This window comes from Podarcis vaucheri, assembly GCF_965113315.1.
Source record: "Podarcis vaucheri genome assembly, chromosome: 6".
Taxonomy (NCBI): Eukaryota; Metazoa; Chordata; class Lepidosauria; order Squamata; family Lacertidae; genus Podarcis; species Podarcis vaucheri.
This window is the reverse complement of record NC_138764.1, coordinates 17,646,525-17,667,332: the sequence shown is the minus strand read 5'-3', so window position 1 is coordinate 17,667,332 and position 20,808 is coordinate 17,646,525. Positions and strand designations below refer to the sequence as shown.

The 20,808-nt window shown below is 46.0% G+C and overlaps 1 protein-coding gene across 1 annotated transcript in view; it reads left to right on the top strand.

The window, feature by feature from the left end:
• Positions 1 to 20,808, top strand: part of CACNA1E (calcium voltage-gated channel subunit alpha1 E) — a gene marked incomplete at its 5' end in the record, with an annotated part of 230,218 nt that overhangs the window by 18,174 nt on the left and 191,236 nt on the right. Inside the window, one exon of the mRNA XM_082227021.1 lies at positions 17,453 to 17,556. Coding sequence (XP_082083147.1) covers positions 17,453 to 17,556 — 104 coding nt within the window. The remainder of the gene's footprint in view (positions 1 to 17,452; positions 17,557 to 20,808) is intronic.

The following is a 20,808-nucleotide window of genomic DNA, read 5'->3' as shown; positions in this document are numbered from 1 at the left end:
TGTGCCCACTTGCTTTATATAAAAGGAAACGGTACATTCACATTATGTGGATAAGTTCACCACAATTTCATATTATTTTAAACTGGGCAACACATGTTAGTTATTTGTAACACACTGATGGACAAAAGGGGAAAGACTAACCCCTTTTGTCCACCAGTGTGTTAAAAAACTTCCTGTTTTTTAAAACCCTGCCTTATTGTCTGAAGGCCATTCTCGCTTACGTTGACTAGCTGGGTAACTATTTGCAAGCCTGCATTTTGGTACATGAGCAAGCCAAAGCTATGAGTTGCACTATGATAGCTAGTGCAGGCATAGGCAAACTCCAGCCCTCCAGATGTTTGGGACTACAATTCCCATCATCCCTGACCACTGGTCCTGTTAGCTAGGGATGATGGGAATTGTAGTCCCACACATCTGGAGGGCCGGAGTTTGCCTATGCCTGAGCTACTGTCATTGCACACACACCAACCTTTTTTTTTAAAAGGAGGGGGATATTTTCACAATTTGCCATCTTCTGTAGATCTTACTCTCCCAGGTCTTACTTGTAGAACACAAGCAAAATACTTAAATCCATTTCAAGCCAGCTGAAAAGGTCTGCTTGGTCTGCATTCTTGCTTTGAGAAAAATCGATGGAGGATTTGCTATTCATTTTGTTCCATGCGCAAGCTTGGGTCCTCAGATAACAGGCAAGGTATAGGCACACATTTCCTTCACATCAATGTTTGTTGCACCATGTCAGTGAGGAGGCGGAAGCAGTGCACACCTGTTTAAAAGGTACTGCTGAAATTTCTGCAGTTAGGATAAGGGTTTCAGTTTGTCCCTGCTTCTCTCGCTGGTCGTTTCTCTCTCTGCACTTTGGCACAAAATGAAAGGGAATGTTGTGTTGCGTTTTCCCTTTTCTGGCAGCCGCCCTTTGATGTTGAAAGAGAAGGCTCTTCTCTCCAGGAAACTTTTGCTGGCACAGCCTTTGGCTTTTCCAGGACTGCACTGGGGGTCCTCTGGGACTGTGGTTGCAAATCTCAGAGCAACAGTTTCGAGGCTTAATTGAATCCATGCTTGCTCAGGGAAGCTGGAGATGTAGACATTTGAAACAAAAAGAGAGGGCAGGAATGGGGCAGGCAAAGTGGATTAAGAAAGATTAATTCTTGTTCACAGGCAGTCTGACACGGGGATGGAAAGTTCAAGAAGATGGTCTCTCAACTGCAATGAGCTAAATGGCCTGAGAAACTTGTGGAAAGCTGATAATGAGCTGGGATTACTAGAGGGGGAAGAGGATAGTCCTGCTCACTGTGCACTGACTTTTCATACACAATATACCTTCAAAGCACACTGAAAGCATATTTTAGTGTGTACACAGTCGGAGGCTGCAATCCTGACTGTAATCAGAAGTAAGTCTCACTGAACGGGGTGTAAGGAATGTTAGGGAAGGAGTAACACCTCTGTTATAGGGATGCGGGTGGCGCTCTGGGTTAAACCACAGAGCCTAGGACTTACCGATCAGAAGGTCGGCAGTTCGAATCCCCGTGACGGGGTGAACTCCCGTTGCTCAGTCCCAGCTCCTGCCAACCTTGCAGTTCGAAAGCATGTCAAAGTGCAAGTAGATAAATAGGTACCGCTCCGGCAGGAAGGTAAATGGCGCTTCCGTGCGCTGCTCTGGTTCGCCAGAAGCAGCTTAGTCATGCTGGCCACATGACCCGGAAGCTGTATGCCAGCTCCCTTGGCCAATAAAGTGAGATGAGCTCCGCAACCCCAGAGTCGGTCACGACTGGACCTAATGGTCAGGGGTCCCTTTACCTTTACCTTTAATGGCTGTTAGCTCCTAGAAGCTGTCAGCATGTGACTGCGGCCACATCCTGGGAAACAGCTTCAACTGGCCAGCTAAACCAAGTGAGGGCAGCCAATGGAACTCAAACCCTTGGTTAGTCAGGAACTTCCCGTGCAGGTGGCACTTTGGTCTAAACCACTGAGCCTCTTGGGCTTGCTGATAAGAAGGTTGGTGGTTTGAATCCCCGTGGTGGGGTGAGCTCCAATTGCTGTGTCCCAGCTCCTGCCAACCTAGCAGTTCCAAAGCATGCCAGTGCAAGTAGATAAATAGGTACCACTGTGGCAGGAAGGTAAACAGTGTTTCTGTGCGCTGTGGTTTCTGTCACATTGTCCCATTGCACTAGAAGTGGTTTAGTCCTGCTGGCCACATGACCTGGAAAGTTGTCTGTGGACAAACGCTGGCTCCCTCAGCCTGAAAGCGAGATGAGTGCCGCAACCCCATAGTCTCCTTTGACTGGACTTAACCATCCAGGAGTCCTTTACCTTTTACCTACATGCGAAGACAGGCTTTGGTGAATTGAGCAGACAAGATCAATACTGGGTCCAACAGTCGAGAAGTCAGTTTCTGCACATCCTGTAGAGGGAAGTGAGTGGCAGATGGGGCTTGTCAGCCCAGGAAAGTAGCCCATCTAGGAGAAGGAAAAGTCTGATCCCGAACTTCCGCTGCCTTGCGGGACAGCTTTGGGGGGGAGAAAAGCTAAGGAGTAAACCCTATACAAATCTGGATCAGAGTCCCTAAGGTGGTTGGATGATGCCTTCTATACCTTCATTCCAGCAACTTCTGCCACCCAGCTGACGAGAAACATATTGCTCTGCTTTCCTTTGGACCACATCAGCGAGGCTGAGGGATATGTGTCTTGTCATCTGGGCAATCCAGGACCCCCACAGACACTGCCCAGGCTTGTACTCATGGGAGGGTACTTTGGTACTTCTTATACAGTGGTTTGATTATCTTAAAAAGTAGAGACATCACCTTGCCAACAAAGGTCGGTATAGTAAAAGCTGTGGTTTTCCCAGTAGTGATATATGGAAGTGAAAGCTGGACCATAAAGAAGGCTGATCGCTGAAGAATTGATGCTTTTGAATTATGGTGCTGGAGGAGACTCTTGAGAGTCCCATGGACTGAAAGAAGATCAAACCAATCCATTCCGAAGGAAATCCGCCCTGAGTGTTTCCTGGCAGGACAGATCCTGAAGCTGAGGCTCCAATACTTTGGCCACCTCATGAGAAGACAAGACTCCCTGGAAAAGACCCTGACATTGGGAAAGATGGAGGGTACAAGGAGAAGGGAATGACAGAGGACGAGATGGTTGGATAGTGTTCTCAAAGCTACCAGCATGAGTTTGACCAAACATCAGGAGGCAGTGGAAGACAGGAGTGCCTGGCGTGCTCTGGTCCATGGGGTCACGAAGAGTCGGACACGACTAAACGACTAAACAACACATACAGTGGTTTGATTTCACCACTGGAGATGTGCTTCATTGTCTCTCGAGACAGATGGAAGCCAACATCAACTCCCATGTAAGCGGATTTAAGATTGAAGCCTTGAGTATTTTCAGAGCCAGTTCTCCCTGAACTCCACCTCAAACCATGTGCCCTGCTAGATCTCCAGCTCTCCAAAGCACCCTTCTTTACTGGGTAATAGTGGGAGCAGCAACAACAGCATGTGAAGAAGAGTGAAAAAGGGAGGTCTTTCTGTATTCTAAGACCCTTGGTGGCTAGGAAAAAAGACCTGATGGATGCCTTCTTGTCAACATACGGAGAACATGCATGTGATTCACAGCAGTGGTTTGGATCTACGTTGCAACAACAGCCTGTCGGTTTTGAGAGATTAGGGCTGTGAACACACAGCATGCAATAAGACAAATGGTTTCCAGGCTCTGGGACCCCATTTTCACACACAAAAGTCGTGCATTTCTATTCAGATGGGTCCAGTGGGGACCGGGATGGCTCCCAGGGAAATGCAGAATGACAGCCTAAAGGAGCTTATAACGTCGCATGAAATCATTCTATATCTGTTACAGCACTTAAACCTTACATTTAATGCCCTTCCACTCTCTTCCCCGGACAATGGGTGGATTTTGGTGCTCTTTTTTGCCTACCTCGTGACGATGCTATCAGGGATGGATCTGTCACTTAAAGATTCCAGCACTTAGAAGCAGGCAGTAGCTGTTGCGGGGAGAAAAGTTTGGCCCACATATATGAGGCGTGTGTGAGTCACTTGAATCCAAACTTCCTCTCCTCTCAATCTACCCTCAAGGCATATGGGCTTGCACACACACACCTACATACATACAGCTTTTAATTGGTTTTTCCGACCTATTTAACAATTATAGCTCCCTGCGAAGCCATCTTATTGTATTGGAACTATTGATCCATCATGTCCGGTATGGTCTACTCTTGTCTGGAAGTGGCTTTCCAAGGTCTTTTTCCAGCCCTGACACCTGACATCCTTTTACTTGAGATACTTAGGAATGAACCTGGGATCTGCCACATGAAGATCCTGTGCTCCATCCATCAGTTATGAATTCTCCAATCAGTTGACCTGCAATCATAGTTCTCTGAAGGAACTTGTGATTTCCAACCAAGAATCCTCAGCACCTGTTATGAATGAGCCAGTTCCCAGGGAAGGAAGTCACTAGGAAGAGAGAGAGTTAACTTCCAGGCAAGATGAGCATATTATTATTATTATTATTATTATTATTATTATTATTATTATTACTATTTATACCCCGCTCATGTGGCTGGGTTTCCCCAGCCACTCTGGGTGGCTTGCAACAAAACACTAAAATACAATAACCTATTAAACATTAAAAGCTTCCCTATGCAGGGCTGCCTTTAGATGTCTTCTAAAAGTTTAGTAGTTATTTTTCTCTTTGACATCTGGTGGGAGGGCGTTTCACAGGGCGGGTGCCACTACCGAGAAGGCCCTCTACCTGGTTCCCTGTAACTTGGCTTCTCGCAGCAAGGGAACCCCCAGAAGGCCCTCAGCACTGGACCTCAGTTTCCGGGCAGAATGATGGAGGTGGAGACGCTCCTTCAGGTATACTGGACCGAGGCCGTTTAGGGCTTAGTGCCAACTCCCCTGCCCTTAGGAATGCCAGTTGATAAAAGAATAAGGGAGGGCCAGCCAAGCTCTTCTGAAGTGCAAGAGACAGAAAATAGAGAAGGAAGCAGGTGGGAAAGAGTGAGGGGACAGTCCCTCAGAGTATGAGGAAGAGGCGAGAGCTCACCCTCTTAGTCCCAGGTCTTGGTGAATGGGAGGGTTATGGGATAGGAGGCAGGGCAAAAGATGTCAGAGGGAAAAGTTCAGCTGCTTCTGGTCTCGCAGGAAGCAGTTAGAAGGGTCATCATGATTAATGAGACTAACGACATGTTAGAGCCACCCAGAGAACTCTGTTTATTTTTGCAATAAATCTTCCTTTTTAATTAGCCACGCTTGCTGTGTTATCAAGTCGGACAGCACCTTCTCAGAATTTGCTGAGGGAAGCCGTGGCAGCTAAACTGGTTTGAGACCAAATTCAAAGCGGTCTTCATTCGTCCATCCACATTCATTTCATTTCTTGCTGTCTCTGCTCAAAGGAAGTTCATTTCTTGTTCCCTTCTCTTGCTCCATCATTGATCCCTTCTGCCATGATACTTCTCATGTCTGGAGCAAGAGAAGCCCGTTCTGGCCTATCCCTATTGAGCCACCTTTCTGTTTCTGCCTTCACATCCCTCCTCAAAAATCTAATTCTTTGACCAAAGTCTTTCCTAGAGCAGAGGTATAGCCCTCCCTGTACTGGACTGTTGGGGCTCCCTTGTTTTATCTCTTCCTTATTTTAGTCTCCTGTTGTTAAGAAACCAAAGCTCCTTAGTACATGTATTTTGATATAGCTAGCGACAGAATTTGTGAAGAGGGTAAATGATGTAAGGGTGGCTAAGTTCAGAGAGAGTGAGAGAGCATTTACCGATAATTGTAAATAAACCCCCACAGCAACCTCAAAGTGGTTTACAAAAAGATAAAACAATAAAATTGGTGGGGCAATCACATACGGGAATCTGTGTATTTATATTATGAAATCATAGAATTGTAAAATTGGAAGTCTAATCTAAAATTGGAAATCTAGTCTAATCTCCTGCAATTCAGGTATCTCAACTATATCATATCTGGTAGGACTTCCAGAGCATACTCTTGCAGTTTTAGAAGAATATCAGTATGATGTTACTGTTTTGGTAGATACACAGCAATATGCACATTTTTCATAGTCTTTCATTGTATTCTGCAGCTTAGTGATGTCGCGATTTTTTTGGGGTAGCCCCGCTTCCTCTCTTTTGTGATACCAGGCAGTAGCTTACACTTCTGTTTCCAGTAGCTGCGTCAATATTCCCCTCAAAAAACCAATAATAATAAGTGCAAATAAAAGCAAGAGATTTAAAAGATGAGAAAGTGACGTGATTCCAAGAGATCTGGAGTGTGCGTTTGAATTATTAGAGCATGCAGAGAGGTTGTGTGAACTGCTGGAACTGTGCCCTGAAAGTTTTTGAGCTGGCAACATTTGCAAAATAATCCCATTTCTTGTGTCTTTCCTCCCCTCCCCTCTCTGTTCAGTCTGTCAAGGTAGGTATGAAAATTTAATCAACACCCTCTGTTGTAAGTGCCAAAAACCTTAAAAGACACACACACACACAAACCCCTACCACCAACAGCCTTCATTTCCTTTGCAGCTTTTTCTGCGCAAATCTAGCACTCTCAGCAGCATCTATGCCCAGAATGTGCAAGCATCTCAGTGCTGACTCCACCAATAACAGCAGCAGAGTTGGAGGCCAGCCTGAGAATGCGGAGAGGGGAGGCACACAGAGCAGCCATGGAGATTGTTATTAACTGGCAATGCTACTGTTGTAAATGCGCAGGGATAGTTTTTTTTAAGGTGGGGACAAATGATGGATCCTGGTTGACGGCTTGTTGCATAGAATTATCATACTGCCATAAATCATGGCAGATTTCAGGGATGGGATTAGCTGAGCAAGGGGAACACCCCTGTGTGTACATCTCTCAGCATGGGACGCGGGTGGCGTGGTCTAAACCACTGAGCCTCTTGGACTTGCCAATCAGGTGGTCAGTGGTTCAAATCTGCATGATGGAATTGTCAGGAGTTCAGCCTACACTTGAGAGATCCACAGAGTTTGCGCATCATGCGCGTGACAGACCTCAGCAATTCAGCATTTTGGCTAATCTACTTTATTTACATATAAACACACACGGAGCACTGCAACATGGTTCCCTCTCTCTCTAGCATCAGACAGCAAAGAGAAAAAGAACAAAGGACAATAGTCCCACTTCACGGAACACAGTAACACAAACATCCTGTCTCCGTCACTTCCCACTCTGTGGAGTCAAAACAAATACTTTCATGAGAAAGACAACAATCCTATGACTGCCACCATGGAGCAGGAATTCTAACAGGAGTGATCTCCCATTGCTCTGTCCCAGCTTCTGCCAACCTAGCAGTTCGAAAGCACACCAGGGCAAGCAGATAAATACCTTGCATTACCTTTTTTACCTTTACATATCTCACTCGGTATGCCTCTCTTAAGGACTGGCGGGGAAGAAATCATGATGAGGAGTGAAGATGCAGATGACTGGAGAGGGTGGGTGGCCATCTGTCATGGATGCTTTAGCTGAGATTCCTGCATTGCAGGGGATTGGACTAGATGACCCTTGGTTCCCTTCCAACTCTTCAGTTCTAGGATTCTGTGATTCAGTGCAAGGTGCAAAGCTTCACCTAGAAGTTCTTCTGCACAAACCCCCTTGAAATGTCAGGTGGACTCGTGCAGGAAAACGCCCAAACGTATTGTGCCCCAAAGATGCAAGCATTAGAGCAGATTTATGCCAAGCATTAGAGCAGATTTATGCCACAAGGTGCCATAGGAAGGCACTGGACATAGTAAAAGATCCATCGCATCCTGGTCACTGTCTCTTCGAGCTCTTGCCGTCGGGACGGAGATACAGGACGATGAAGACAAGAACGAGCCGTCTTAAGAACAGCTTCTTCTCTAGAGCGATCTCGGCCCTGAATGGGAAGCCTGGACTTTGAAAGTCATCTAATCTCCCTTGCTGTATTATACTCTTAAACCTAAAAATTAGTGTTTTTATGGAGCAGTCAAGTAATTTCGTTGTCCCCAAAGGGGGCAATGACAATAAAGATATTATTATTATTATTATTATTATTATTATTATTATTATTATTATTATTATCTTTAACGTAACACTGGTCTCATAGTGATTGGGCACCTGGCAGAAAAGGGCTAACTCTCTGCTTTTACAACACTAGCAGAGTGCTGTCTCTGTAGTACTTTTCCAGAATGCCTCATTAGCCAGGAATGCATCTCTAGCAGCAGAATAATGATAACAATAACAGCAACAGCAGCAACAACAACAACGTTTTTTTTGGATTCAGAACCTGATGTGTATTCTGTTGCACACGTGGAAGTTCCTTTTTTTATAAAAAAAAGATATTTATTAAAAGTTTAATAGTTACAGAAAAAAGAAGAAAGAAACAATAAAAAGTTCACAATACATCAAAAATAAAAACAAAAAACAAAAAAATACAACAAAACAACAAAAAAGCAAAAACATTTTAAAAACACATCCAATGTCTCTATATCTCTACCTTTCATTTACTTGTATCATCGACCTCCTCACACCTCCCTTTTTTGTATTCTTGTTCAATTAGCTATTTCAGCAAATCCTTTCCATCTTTCTTAATTTTTGTTCTATAATTTATCTTAACACAATCTAACCTTAAATTTCCACTTTAACCCATTAACAATCTATTTTTACTTAATTCTTTATAACATTTCTGCTAAGGCCATATAACTTCATTCCAGCATCCTTCTAACATTCATTAATTTTACAATATTTCTGTAAATAAACTTTAAATTTTTTCCAATCTACTTCCACCGACTCTTCTCCCTGGTCTCGGATTCTGCCAGTCATTTCCGCCAACTCCATGTAGTCCCCACACGTGGAAGTTCCTGTGCATGCTAAATACTCCATTTACTCCCATGGTTGTGGCAGCTCAAATCTGCATAATAAATTACAAACTAGAAATTGATCATGCCTGGTTTATAGATTGGACTATCTATTTAGCTTTCGTTGTACACTCAAGGAGGGTGTGTGCCCGCTATCCCGCTTTTCTTCTCTTAAACCTAAACCACAAAGCACCATCCTTTGGGGATAGGTGAGTACATCGGGAGGCCATAGAAACTCGAGAGCCAGCGTGGTGTAGTGGTTAAGAGCAGTGGACCCGTAATCTGGCGAACCAGGTTCGCTTCCCCGCTTTTCCACATGCAGCTGCTGGGTGATCTTGTACTAGTCACACTTCTCTGAAGTCTCTCAGCCCCACTCACCTCACAGAGTGTTTGTTGTGGGGGAGGAAGGGAAAGGAGATTGCTAGCCGCTTTGAGACTACTTAAAAAGGTAAAGGTACCCCTGCCCGTACGGGCCAGTCTTGACAGACTCTAGGGTTGTGCACTCATCTCACTCTAGAGGCCGGGAGCCAGCGCTGTCCGCAGACACTTCTGGGTCACGTGGCCAGCGTGACGAAGCTGCTCCGGCAAACTGGCACCAGAGCAGCACACGGAAATGCCATTTACCTTCCCGCTACTAAGAGGTCCCTATTTATCTACTTGCACTTTGACGTGCTTTCGAACTGCTAGGTTGGCAGGCACTGGGACCAAGCAACGGGAGCTCACCCCGTTGTGGGGATTTGAACCGCCAACCATGCGATCGGCAAGTCCTAGGCGCTGAGGTTTTACCCACAGCGCCACCCGCGTCCCTTTTGAGACTACTTAGGGTAATGATAAAGCGGGTTATCAAATCCAAACTCCTCCTCCTCCTCCTACTCCTCTTCTTCTTCTTCGGCATAACACACACTCATCCCAACCATACACACATGTATACACACAACACAACCACATACACATGCACACATTCCACCCCATCTCCACCCAAGCAGTTAAGCTTGAAAATAGTGTTTCTGATTTTCTCAGGCATCATTGGGGTAGGGTGATCTTCCTGGAAGCTGCAGCTAGAGAGGGGTGGTTTACCAAGCTGCAATGACCAGTAAGATCGCCCCTCGAAACCCTGCAACAATTAAACTTGGGAACAAAAACTTACCGGTATATTGGAAACAATATGTTGGCCTTGAAGGAATGTGCCTTTCCTTCTCTTGGGAACAATGAATAGTGTTTATTTTATTTTTGTTCAAAAACCCAACCTTACCATTATTTCAGTGTTTTTCTTCAAATTCACTCTATGAAATATAGGCTCACTGTTGCAGCACTGCAAACCCTCTGATCTGCCTTTCTTCAAATCCTAAACTAACGACTATTTCATAGCGATAAAGGCAATGGAAAGTAGAGAAGTGCTTGGGGGCAAGAAGGCATCTGATTCCAGGAGATGTCCTACTTTTCACAAAAGTATGGGTTTGGCTTGAAAGTCAGGACTTGACTTCCCTGTTATCGCTAAGCTGAACTCCTCAGAGCTGTTTTGAAACCTTAACCAGCAATCCAGCCTCCTCTGAGCTGGCTAGCTTTGGTTCTACCAATTTCCTTAATTAAGCATTGTTGAAGAGAGGGTGCGTCCACTGAAACCCTCTCTGCATAGTGGAGGGGTATGAGAAACTGATAGCTGTAATGAAATGTAATGTAAACCTTAAATGCAAGAAAACAAATTGAAGAGCCACAAAAGAAAGAGGGGGTTTGACTGGAGGTGCCAATGTCAAGATGAATTGGGAAGAGGTACTGAAACCAGTATTATACCAGCGGTAGGACACGGGTGGCACTGTGATCTAAACCACTGAGCCTCTTGGGCTTACTGATCGGAAGGTCAGTGGTTTGAATCCTTGCGATGGGGTGAGCTCCCATTGCTCTGTCCCAGCTGCTGCCAACCTAGCAGTTCGAAAGCATGCCAGTGCAAATAGATAATAGGTACCGCTGTGGCGGGAAGGTAAACGGCGTTTCCGTGCACTCTGGTTTCCGTCACGGTGTCCCATTGCACCAGAAGCAGTTTAGTCCTGCTGGCCACATGACCCGGAAAGTTGTTTGTGGACAAACGCCAGCCCCCTTGGCCTGAAAGAGAGATGAGCGCCACAACCCCATAGTTGCCTTTGACTGGACTTAACCATCCAGGGGCCCTTTACATTTACCGTATTTTTTGCTTTATAAGACTCACTTTTTCCCTCCTAAAAAGTAAGGGGAAATGTTTGTGCGTCTTATGGGGCGAATGCTGGCTGCACAGCTACCCCAGAAGCCAGAACAGCAAGAGGGATTGCTGCTTTTGCTGCGCAGCGATCCCTCTTGTTGTTCTGGCTTCTGAGATTCAGAATATTTTTTCTCTTGTCTTCCTCCTCCAAAAACTAGGTGCGTCTTATGGTCTTGTGCGTCTTATAGGGTGAAAAATACAGTAGCTTTTACCTTTATACCAGCGATGCAGCAACAAAATGACTTGCTCAGGACACAACATGGACAGGATCAGAAGAGGCATGTAAGATCACATTGCATTCCTAGATGGCAACCGATTGTGTGGAGTTTGCCCAGCACCTTCGAACAGGAACTGTATCTCTGAACAGTGTGAGCTTAAACTTCAGCATCAGCACCTTTCAATGCCTGCCATTCGTAAATCTCACTCTGGAAGCTGGTTCCTGAGACTGAAGGCATAGGGAGCTGGAGCATCTCCTGGTTTTAGAGAAATTGAGCTCTGTGAAATGGTCAGGATTTCATGTGATCAATACAAATCTGATTGTCTTCTGTGTGCTCAATAAACTGGGTACATCTTTTATGGGAAGGTGGCCTTGCCAAAGCAGCTAAGGTTCAGAGGAAATTAGGGAGAATATTCCTTGTAAAACCCTACCAAGAATTCCCTCTGCACAGAGGTGCATTTAGCATCTTCATTATGTAATTTTTTATTTTGTGTGTGTCATATGCTGGGGATGCTTTGGCACCTGAGATGCCTGTTTGGATAAGGCCCACCTTATTCTCTTGACTGTAATTTCTTTCAGAGGTTTTTAGTACAGTGGTACCTCAGGTTAAGTACTTAATTCGTTCCAGAGGTCTGTTCTTAACCTGAAACTATTCTTAACCTGAAGCACCACTTTAGCTAATGGGGCTTCCTGCTGCCGCCATGCTGCCATTTTGCGATTTCTGTTCTCATCCTGAAGCAAGGTTCTTAACTCGAGGTACTATTTCTGGATAGGACGCGGGTGGCACTGTGAGTTAAACCACAGAGCCTAGGACTTGCCAATCAGAAGGTCGGTGGTTCGAATCCCTGCAACGGGGTGAACTCCTGTCGCTCAGTCCCTGCTCCTGCCAACCTAGCAGTTCAAAAGCACGTCAAAGTGCAAGTAGATAAATAGGTACCACTCCAGCGGGAAGGTAAATGGCGTTTCCGTGCGCTGCTCTGGTTCACCAGAAGCGGCTTAGTCATGCTGGCCACATGACCCGGAAGCTGCAAGCCAGCTCCCTTGGCGAATAAAGCTAGATGAGCACCACAACCCAACCCCAGAGTCGGTCATGACTGGAGCTAATGGTCAGGGGTCCCTTTACCTTTACCTTTACTATTTCTGGGTTAGCGGAGTCTGTAACCTGAAGCGTATGTAACCTGAGGTACCACTGTACTGTATTTTAAAATTCTGCAGTTCACCCTGGGACCTGAGAGGATAAGAAGTCTAAATGGTAATAATGGACAAGGAGAAGTGTGCTTATTCAGCTTGAAGGCTCAGTTCCCCCTTCCCAATAGCAGGGAACTTCGCTAGGAAAAAGAAGGAAAAAGGATCTTCTGGCTGTTGAGCCTCAAATGCCCTCTGTACTCACAGGAAGCATCTTTTAACCATGGAATAAGGGTCATAATCCTTATGTGAGTCATTATAAATGGTTTGATGAATTCCTTGGCTAGATCTGTCTTTCCTGGAAATTATTAGTATTATGCAATGATTTGATGGAAATCTCATAAAATGGGCTGCAGAGCACCATCAGGCTGGATAGCTAAATCTTAATGGGGTGCATTAAGAAGCTACTACTACTAAATGGAATTATATATATTTTTCTGGCTGGCTTAGTGCCCCACAGTTTCCCTTATGGTGCCCACGATTTTGTTTTTCAGGATCTTTTGAGAACCAAGTGGTAATAGTACAAATCTTCTTACGGAGCTTGGATGATATGCTCTGGCAAGGCTAGCTCTGTCTTAGGCAGCCAAGAAGCAGAAATGGCTCTAACATTGAGCCAATTAGTTATATTTTATTTCAACAGGGGATAAATAAAGGCTCCTTGGATCAAATATTTGCCATGTGTAGAGTGCTCAGGCTATTGTTAGAAGCCATAGCCCAGAGCTGAAATATAAATTTTTGCCAATTTTTGAAATAGGCTGAGTTCTCAAATTTGGATTCTGATGCCATTTTTTTTAAAAAAGTATTGAAATTCTGCTGGTGTGTTCCAACAGAGTGAAGTTTTCTTCCATCAGTGAGGCCCTGTTTCCAGTTTGCTAGTGTTGTAGAGCATGTCCAGGAACATATGAGCTGGCTGGGGCTGATGGATTTTGTAGTCCCACAGCATCTAGAGGGCACAAGGTTTGGCAAAAGCTGCTATAGGTTGTTGACTGCTCCTGCCCTAGTATTTGGTGAGCCAATGTAGGTCTTTCAAGACCGGTGTTATGTGGTCTCGGTGGCTGCCCCCAGTCACCAGTCTAGCTGCCGCATTCTGGATTAGTTGTTTCCGGGTCACCTTCAAAGGTAGCCCCACATAGAGCGCATTGCAGTAGTCCATGCAGGAGATAACTAGAGCATGCACCACTCTGGAAAGACAGTCCACAGGCAGGTAGGGTCTCAGCCTGCGTACCAGGTGGAGTTGGTAGACAGCTGTCCCGGATACAGAATTGACCTGCACCTCAATGGACAGCTGTGAGTCCAAAATGACTCCCAGGCTGCGCACCTGGTCCTTCAGGGGCACAGTTACCCCATTCAGGACCAGGGAGTCCTCTACGCCAGCCCGCCCTCTGTCCCCCCAAAACAGTACTTCTGTCTTGTCAGGATTCAACCTCAATCCATTAGCCGCCATCCATCCTCCAACCGCCTCCAGGCGAACACACACAATATAACAAGGAAACACTCTCTCTCTCACTCTCTCTCTCTCTGTGTGTGTGTGTGTGCGCGTGCGCACTCATATATATGTATTAGGGGGAAAAGGTTTTTAAAAAGAATTAGATCCCTGAATTTATAAAATGAAGCTGGATATGCTCATCATTCTCACAACATGTGTTTATACATGGGGAAGACTAGTGAGATCATTCCAGGGTGATTAAATCACTCTGTGGGAAGGAACCCAACACAGCTGTGGGCATACAGAAATCAAGAGGAGAGTCATGAAAACTTTTAGCATTGTGAAGTGTGGGCTGACTCAGTCCATACCACAGTGAGTAAAAGGTGCAGTTTGTTAAGTTTAGGTGCAACCACTGTTGCAGCCAATACAACTTTATTTTAAGAGCTTGTGTAGAACTGTGGTTTTGACAGTCTGAAGCCACCTTGAGTCAGACTCTACTGAGCTACAGAAAGGCTAAGTTTAACATTTAGAGGAAAACAGAATCGTTGTTTTGTTTCGTTTCTCAAGTCTGACCACTGGTGTTCGGTAGTAATCTCAAGCAAATACCACCCACAAAAATATGGGTGAAATAGTGTGGTCTGTTCTTGATATTGCATGGTGGATTTTGAACATGGACATTGGGTGGGGTGGAAGGAATGGAGAATTGTGTGAAGCTCTTAGACCCAACCGAAGGCTGTCTTCAAGTTCATTAGCTGAATTCATGGCAGCCTTATGGAAGACCAAATGAGGTGTGTCAGAAGCAGTTGCTGATGAAACCAGACAGGCCTTTGGGCCTGACCCATTTTTATAAGAGAGAGATTTTTTGGGGTGTAACAATCCAAGTTATAAAGTTCACATCCCTCAGACAGTGTTTGGGATTGTGTGGGCTCCACAGCCCTCTCAAGTTGCAAAAAGAGTGTCTAATATCAGCATTAAAAATAAAAGGTAAAGGACCCCTGACAGTTAAGTCCAGTCAAGAACATCTCTGGGGTTGTGGCGCTCATCTCACTTTACTGGCCGAGGTAGCCGACATTTGTCCGCAGATAGTTTTTCCAGGTCATGTGGCCAGCATGACTAAGCTGCTTCTGGGGAAACGCTGTTTACCTTCCCGCCAGAGCGGTACCTATTTATCTACTTGCACTTTTGACGTGCTTTTGAACTGCTAGGTTGGCAGGAGCTGGGACCGAGCAACAGGAGCTCACCCCATCGCGGGGATTCGAACTGCCAACCTTCCAATTGGCAAGCCCTAGGTTCAGTGGTTTAGACCACAGCGCCACCAGTGTCCCATAATATCAGCATTAGTGGGCATAAATTCTAGGAGCTTTCTCTGGCCTGGGCAGAGTACAATCACTTTAACCTCCATGCTATCAACAGCTGAGCACAAAGAGTCTCACCTGGAGAGAATTTTAGATTTGGACACAGCCATCCATTGTCCAATCTGGCCCCGACACTGCTGTTGCCCCAGCAGTGTTCTGTTTTTACACCCAGATGGAGAGAATCAGCCTTGTGTAGGGGCTGTCAGAGCTCCTGGTGATGGGGGAGCACATGCAAAAGCAGCTTTTGCTTTCTAACCCCTTCCCCTCCCCTCTACTTGGTCTCTTCCCTCCACCCTCCTTTCTGAGGAATAATGTGATAATTGCCATGTGTGACAATTTACTTGAGGAGGAGGAGGAAGCAGCAACCCCTGTTCGGCAGGTTCATCACTGGGAGGGGGGCCAGGGACGTCGCTAGTGCATCAGGCCTTGAATTGCTGGCAATTGAGACTGCTTTCCCCATGCAGGTGTGTGCAGCCGCCTCCAAACTGTTTTCACCATCTGTCGTGATGCTTCTCCTCCCACCCCTTACTCCCCATTTTCTCACTTTCTCAACAAGACTCTTATCAGGAGAAAAGCCAGAGATAACGCCAGTTAAAGGTTTGGTTGGTGGCATTTATCCATGTCATTCTTTGTTCTGCCGAGCCAAAAGCAGCCTGTGCTGGAGATGATCCCAAGGACTGGTTTGCAAAGGTTACCCAGGAAGAGCCATTTTGTGGTCGTAAGCCGTAGGGCAGTTACAGCAGCTGTGTTATAGCAGTAAACTGGAGAGCCTTTCACCCATCTGCTTGCTTGCACATCAACCTTCAGCACCATGGAGAGAGAAAAGAAAATAGCAGCACAACAGCAAGTTGTTTCTTCTTCTTTGGCTCTCCAAATCTTTACACTGCCAGAGGGCGAGGAACCAGGAGAATGTGGATGGCAACAAGGGCAGGGCCACGCTTTCTGACTCGCCTCTTAATACCACTTTCTGCTATCACCAGCTGGAGGCTTCTGCCTGAAGGTTCTTTGTAGGCTTCTTGGGTGCAGCAGGAAAGCAAGGCCTCTCAAGTGAGGCTGCTTCTGGCCAGCCCAGATATAGCATGGCCAGAGAATAGAATCGTCCCCTGCTTCATCCACATTTGTCCCTCCTCCAAGTTTTCATGCCAGGGCTTTCTTTCCACTTGCTTGTATTTAAGGACAACCGTGCTATTTCCGGCTGTTTTGCTGTGAAGGGATGGGAAGAGGAGAGGTCTATATTTGGTTTGCCTCACAATAGTAAAAATAAATAAATGCCAGCAATATACAAGGAACTGGAGCTGTTGGAAGGTGGTGAACACAGATCTGGGACCATAAACAAAGGCACAACCCAAGAGTCCAAAACTACTTAAAGATTTTTTTTTAAAAAAAACAACCTTTGCTCTGCTAGTCTTTAGGGGATGGCTTCTTTTAAAAGGCTCAAATTTCACTCCTGCACTGGGCCATTTTGAAGCACCGTACTGATGAATCAGTCAAAGACGAGGGCTTAATTAGCATTAAGGAAAACAAAAGAAGACGCTTCGTTCGCTTTAGGAAGATTGATTCTGCGTCCCCAGACAGTCACGTTCTGCTGCATCACCGTGTGTCCGACGTCATGGGCAGACTCCCTGCCAAGCGGACAAATGGGGTCTGGGAAAGAGCATGAAAGTAGAGAGAGGGCAAGGCCTTATTAAAAGGCAATAAATAACCATATTACAGTCTTGAGCAATCTTTCCAGAAGCCTTTTAAGCTGTCAGTCTCTTGTCCTTTCCTGGGCATCTGAACTAGGATGGGATAATGCAATTTTTCTGGGCATAAATAGCCAGGCACAATTAGCAACGACAGCATTATGCTGCATGTGACCTTGCAAAAAATAATAAAAATGCAGGTGGGGTGGGGGAAAACGAGCATGGCAGTCCATGCCCAGAAAATCAAAAGCATCTCACGTTGTAATCTCACACTCTTATCTCCTTATGTTAACCAATGCTCTTGATGACTTCAGATGTGGAAACTGGGATAACCACCCTTGGCATTCTCGTTTTAATTGCCGAGGTGCGAACTATGGGAAAGGCATTTTGTAAAAATGACTTCCACATTAGCTCCTTAGTTCTTGCTTATCGGCATGTAATAACCACATTTGTTACACCAAGGCTGAGTGCCCTGTAACTCTTTGCTTAAATGTTTGTTTTGTGTTTTCTTTTCAGACCAATGATGCCTTAGGAGCCACCTGGAACTGGCTGTACTTTATCCCCCTTATCATTATCGGCTCCTTCTTTGTTCTCAACCTCGTCCTTGGAGTGCTTTCTGGGTAAGACAAGACCTTCTTCCTCTTTGATGGGTAAAGATTGCAAACAGGAATTCTTTGACGTTTCCTTACTCAATAGGAATTGCTTGTCTCAACCCCTGCTCTCTGCCTGCCTGTTAATTCCTGAACCTGGCTGCTTATCATAATGTAAGTGAGAAAGCTAGTAAAAGATGTGATAATAACTTTGCAGAAAAACAAAGTGTCTTGTGGCAATTTAATGAGTAACACTGCTACAGTCCTAACCCTGCTTGTTTGGAAGTGAGCACCCTTGAGTTCACTCGAGTTTCTGAGTACATGGCATTTGCACTGTGACATATTTATTATGGAATAAACTTTCATGGATTAGATAGAGTCCACTTGCTTCTGACATAGTGGGCTGGGGTCAGCAAAAGCTTATGTTTCATTATATCTGTTATAAGGTGCTGCAGGACGTTTCTTCTTGTTGTTAATAGGTTGTCTGAATTGTCTGGGTGTCAGGTACCGATCTTGGAAGTACTGTAACTGAGGTTCTTCAGTTGCAGAGGCCCAGAATCCATGGGAAGCAATACAATTACCCTACCTTTCCTGTTCCATTGTGGAACGTCTTGGTTCTTGCTGTCAGGATTCTCGATCTCCCTCTCACACCAAGAGAAAGCAGGCTGGCAGTTTTATAATGTTCAGATTTGTTGGTATGAACACAATAGTTCAGTCCAAGCACACAGCTCAATCTTCCGCACTCGATGGGTCAGTTGAGCCCTCTGGAGGGCAGGCTCTTTTCCAACAGGAAATCCGTCATCGGCTGCTCCTCCTTTTGTGGGCTTGACACCAAGCCTGAACTCTGCCCAACCTCCTAGTACTGGGGGACTCTGGACTAGATAGTCTAGTTTGCCCCTCCTCCCCTGAAAGCGAGTCTGAAAGCTGAGGCCCGTCTGCCTGCCTCACGCTGTCCTGGGAATTTACAACTTGCATTCCAGGACTGGAGAGGCTCGCTTCGCTCTCTGCATGTGAAGAAATCAAACCTTCATCTCCTTCTGCCTGCCACCCCCCTTGGTCCTCAGAGCCCTCGCTGTCACTCTGGGAAGGAACGTTCCTGACACTTGACTGGATTCCATCCCTTGATCTGAACTTCTTTGATCAGGTTCTGAATGTGCTTCCTATCTTCCAGTGCAGGAACATCATCTAGTGATACTGCAGCTGTGTCAACACTTTTCTTTGAAAGGATGCAAGCTCATGGACACCTGACATGTCAAGAGGGAGTTGGGACAACCTCTCCTAGCGCTGTCTAAATTCTGTACCACATTGCCATGACAGTCAGCAGCTGTATAGAAATACACTCTCATCCATGGGAAATGGACAGCCCTCAGAGGGTGCAATCCTGGAATCTGGGGACGGGGAAAAATGTGGCTTGCTGTATCTCTCTGGGTCATTCACCATATGGGTCTTCTGCCCCCGTTGTCCACTCTTGCAGCTCTGCCTCTTCTCCCCCCATCCCTGGTGTGCTGATTCTGCCCTTCATCTGGGAGTAATCAGCTGATATGACGCTATATAATTCACAGCAGCATTGTGATAGAGGGTGGCCATGATTTGCATGTGAAGGCCTCCATAACCACCCCCAAAATAAAGATACAATAGGCACAGAATTTAGTTTAAGGTTTTTGGCATTCATTTTGGCCACAACTTTATTGATTACAGCATGTGAGTGGTTGCTTAGGCATTGGTTCCAGACTACCTGAACCTGCACGGTGGCAGGAACAGGACTGACACTGGGCACCACCGTATATCAGTAAGGGAAAGCATCCTGGGGGAGCGAGAAGCTGGGTTCGATCTCACAACTTACCCCAGATGCTCCCAGGGGCTCTGGTGTGGCCCTAGCCCCTTGACAGGGTTCGGACAAAAGCAAGACGAGTCCCTGGATTCCTTTAACGGAATTCCCTAGCAGCAGCGATGGAGGGGCAGGCACAGCCAACCATGTCCCCTCCCCAAAACATTGAACCAAATACCTAACCGCCAACCTTACAAAGTTGTGATGATTTGCTACATGGTAGGCAAAAACCAAGTGGCCACAGCCAATCAGCCAAATGGCAAAATTCCTACCGGGCCCCTGCTCCAAAAAAATGACCCCTAGATAGGCATAGCAAGACCAAAAAACAGCCCTAAATATAGGGTGGGAGGGTGGGTGATCTGATGCATGTCACAAGAAAGAGAAAGCTCCCAGCAAAGTGCAGCAGCTTTAATAGCCCCTTGGTAGCCAATAGATGACCCAACAGGCCAAATTTCTGCCCCAGCAACTGAGGGGCAACCAGTGGGGTGTTGTGGCTATCCAAACAGCCCCGCCCCACAACAGGGAGGCAGTTTAGGTGATCTCACCGCAACACGTGAGAGCCAGTGTGTTGTAGTGGTTAAGAGTGGTAGACTTGTAATCTCCGCTCCACCACGTCTCCGCTCCACCACATGCAGCCGCCTGGTGACCTTGGGCTAGTCACACTTCTCTGAAGTCTCTCAGCCCCACCCACCTCACAGAGTGTTTGTTGTGGGGGAGGAAGGGAAAAGGAGAATGTTAGCCGCTTTGAGACTCCTTCGAATAGTGATAAAGCGGGATATCAAATCCAAACTCTTCTTCTTCTTCACGTGCCCTCCATGATGAAGGACACGATTTGACTAGAATTGGGGGTTTGTGGACTTAATTAAGCTGCCCTTGCACATTGGCTATGATTCAAGCATTACCGCCCTCCAAAGCCCAGTGCCAACCATCTGTTCCACAGGTGAATATTTGGAGAGCCTTGTAGACAGCCTATGGATCAGGGAACTAATCTAACACTGGCATTAGAAGAATAAAACTGATTAACTCAGACCCCGAATCCTGAAACTGCACAGGATGATCTTTCCATAGAACAAAGCAGCAGTTCTTCCTAAACTCCCTTATTTTCAAATCATGTTGGGATGTTGAGTCCTGAGGGAACAGTTGCCCCTACATCCCTGCCTTGACGGGTGAGAGAAGGAAGGCCTCAGCCAACACTAAGATCCTGTTCTAACATTCCTTCGTGGGAAGTGCCCCTGCCCCCAATCTTGGCATTTCATGTTCCTCAAAGGGGAAACCATTCCACATTTTGAAAACTGCTGGTGTAAGGCTCTGGCTTCGTTTGTGAAAGAAATCAGAGCAGCCGCTGAGGGGAGAGTTTAGGTAACGGCTGTGGGGGTGAATGATTGCGTGGGCATGACCTGAGTGAATGAGATTAGGATAATGCTGCTTCTGTTTGCATATAGATGGCAGCACTG